A 3,237-nucleotide genomic window follows, 5' to 3' on the forward strand; every position below is an offset into this window, starting at 1 on the left:
GTTTTTTTTAGAGAAAATTCAATTAAAAAAAACTAATAAAAAATTGTCCTAAATAAACATTTCACTTGACACGTCATTAAATAAAAATTAATATTTAAATAATCTCTTCTTAAATTATAATAGTTTAAAACTATTTTTTTAATAAGAAGTAGTAAAACTTAAGAACGAGTATTTTATATGAATAAAAAAAATTATCTAAGCTAACTAGGTTTGAGAAAAGTTTATATCAATACTCTATTCGTCCACAAGAGACTATTTTGAGAACATTTTACTACTTTATATTCTATATGATGTATAAATAGTTATCCAATAAATACATCTTAAATTTTGATTTTAATATGACCATTTCTTATTGTTATTTTTAGACATCAATACACACACTTCACATTCTACTGTTAAAAGTTAAGACAAAATACTACTCCTATCTCACTTTATTTATCTCATAGTTTGTTAGGAATCAAGAAAATAACAAATAACAAAAATGGAAAACTAATTGAAGTTGCATTAAGATTAATTCAATTACAACTAGTAAGTAATTTTTTAATAAACAACTACCGTAAGAAAATAACAACTAAACTAATGAAAATTGAAGTTGCATTATGAATAGGGTAAAGTGGAACCTTACATGGGCCCCACAAAAATAATAATTTCCCCGAAACCGGGGTCACTTGTGACAACTAACCCTTCTTACACGGCTCCGTTACCCTTACCTCAGCTAAACCTAAACCGAACCAACAAGAACGACATGTTCAATTGTTCAGCGAAACTCCGAACCTAAACAAACACTAACGTTAACCGTTATGACACGTTTTGGCCCTACCTTAACAGTAACTAAGACCCGGTCAGGTCAGCTCGCTTCCACCTGTCCCCAATTATCTCTTTCTGTTTCTCTCTCCTCCATTGCCGAAAGTGGTTGGAAATACCTTTCCCCTCTCCTTCTTCTATATATCACCCCTTCCTTCACCACCCACCCCCCACAAACCCACCCATTCTCCATTATTTCACTCTCCTCTCTTTTCTTCTGGGTTGAGGAGAGAGAAAATACAAAAAAAAAAAGAAAATATTCAAAAAAAAAAAAACAACCCAGAGATTCTTGGTTTCTAGATCAGTTTTAGATCTAAAACGCTCCTACCCATTTCTCAAGTTTCGATTTTTCGTAGCTCCTCTTTGTTCGTTTGTTAATTCGTCCCTTCTCTTTTTTTCTGTCCCTCACTTATAATGGGTACGGAGGTTTTGCGGCCACAGGACTGCCTCATCCAAAGGATCCGAGGTCCGCCGTCGCCTGCGGTGTTTTCACGGCGGAGGAACTTCAATTATTATAATTATTATCCTAATAACACCACCACCAACAATAGTAGCTATAACAATAATTTTCAGGCTATTAGCACAGGCAGATCTACCAGGAAACCGGTGATCCGACCCGAGAGATATGAACAGAAGAAACGGGTCGAGAGAAGGCCACCTAGCTCCGATGATTCCAGGGTGCCGCCGGCGAGGGGAAACGGTACTGTTAAGATCCTCCGTCGCGGCGAGTCGCTCGATTCGAATATTCGGAGCGAGGCGCTTAGGAAGGAAGGTGGAGATTTGGTCGTCGTTGGGACCCAGAGGCTTGGACCCGACCCGAACATGGTTCCGAGGCGGATCCGGATCGCCGATCTGGCTGCGGATGTTTACGCCGGATCGGCGTTCTCCGTGTCACCGTCTCCGAGCGCACTCCCTTTGCCATCGTTCGGGAAGAAGCAGCTGCAGCGGCCGTCGCCGGCGGTCGCTGTGGCCGTCGATGACTCCGCCACGAGGGATCTGAGGCGCCTTCTCCGGCTCGAATGAGCTGGAAGCGGGTCGATTTCCGGGTTTCGGATCCGATGACTATTCACCTTCTCTCTCTTCTCTTCTCTCTCTATCTCTCTCGGTCTCTTCAGAAACCCTTCTAGAATCTTATTAAATATTTCTCCTTTTTAGTGTTTTTACGCCTCGCTCCCTGTTTCTGGTTCTTGCCCGCACCGTGATTTTTTTAAACGGAAGGGTAGATCTGAAATATGGGGTTTGATTAAAAAAACGGAAAAGTTTAGGGGCGAAATGGTAAAAAAGAGAAGTTTGTGGGTAGTTTATGAATTTAAGACACTACGAGATTTGTGTAAGATTTGTTTGTGGGTTGGGTTCCTTGTTGTTAAGAAGGGCGAATTTGTTTTTAACTTTTTAGATTATAATCTATCTATCAGGTTAGTGTGGGAAAATAATTAAATAAATTTGGATATATTTGAGGAAGGAAAAAAAAAAAGAAAAAAGAAAAGAGATGTAGAAGATAGAGTGGGAGGGGATGTGGGAGGGGTTGATTTGTAAAACCTGGAAATTGTATGGGATGTAAGTATAACTACTAAAGTGTATGTGAATTTGATGAGCTGCTCTGTGTAACCTTTTGTACTGTGTAAAGTAAGACAAATGATTAAATAGGAAAAATTCAAATTCAAAGGTTTGGTAATATTTTCCTGGACTTTTGATTTTTTTTCTCCTTTATTTTGTGTTTTATTGTTGATCATGATTCATTAAGCAAGCTGCAAATAGGTTGGAGGAAGAAGAGTTAAAAAATTATATAAAAAACCATTGAGCATGAAGCATGATTAAAGATTTTTAATTATTCAAAGACGAGTAGTTTACTGAAAACTGAAAAAGTCAAAAATTCTGGTCATTATTGAGACTTGAGAGTTGAGGCTTCTTAGGTGAGCCGTGAGCTTGGTGCCTCAAATCAAGTTTGGTGAAAGATTGGTAATGGGACACAGTATAAGCATTTTTACCCAGGATTCACTTTTTTTTTTGTTAAAAAAAAGTTACATATTTAATTCCATGAATCTAAGACTGTAATTTAATATAAACTAAAATATTAAAGAAAAAACTATCCACAGAATAATCGGGGATTTAATTTATTAGAAAAAAGGGTGTGGGGGGGGGGGGGGGGGATAGTAAAATAAAACCATAGATTTGTGTGGGGGTATTGCATTAGCCAATAGGAGACCTACGCGTGTGGGTAGTTAGTTTTGGTTCCCATGCTTCATATCTCTTTTCTCCTCTACCTGGAAATCATTTTCCCCTGAAATAGGTTATTTTAATCAAAATAAATAAATTATCAAGGTCAATTATTAGTGACCAATTATATAACATATACATTAAAAATATCAGTTAATATTAAAAATGAGTTAGATAATATATATTTATATTTAAATAATGATTGATTTGATAATT

General features: G+C 37.0%; 1 protein-coding gene across 1 annotated transcript; it reads left to right on the forward strand.

Annotated features, from left to right (window-relative positions):
* Positions 1-582: 582 nt before the first annotated feature.
* On the forward strand, positions 583-2,481 carry LOC112795806 (uncharacterized). The gene has a single exon (XM_025837974.3). The coding sequence runs from the start codon at positions 1,219-1,221 to the stop codon at positions 1,825-1,827; it is 609 nt and encodes a 202-aa protein (XP_025693759.1). The 5' UTR covers positions 583-1,218; the 3' UTR covers positions 1,828-2,481.
* Positions 2,482-3,237: the final 756 nt, after the last annotated feature.

This window comes from Arachis hypogaea, chromosome 4 (genome assembly GCF_003086295.3).
Source record: "Arachis hypogaea cultivar Tifrunner chromosome 4, arahy.Tifrunner.gnm2.J5K5, whole genome shotgun sequence".
Taxonomy (NCBI): domain Eukaryota; kingdom Viridiplantae; phylum Streptophyta; class Magnoliopsida; order Fabales; family Fabaceae; genus Arachis; species Arachis hypogaea.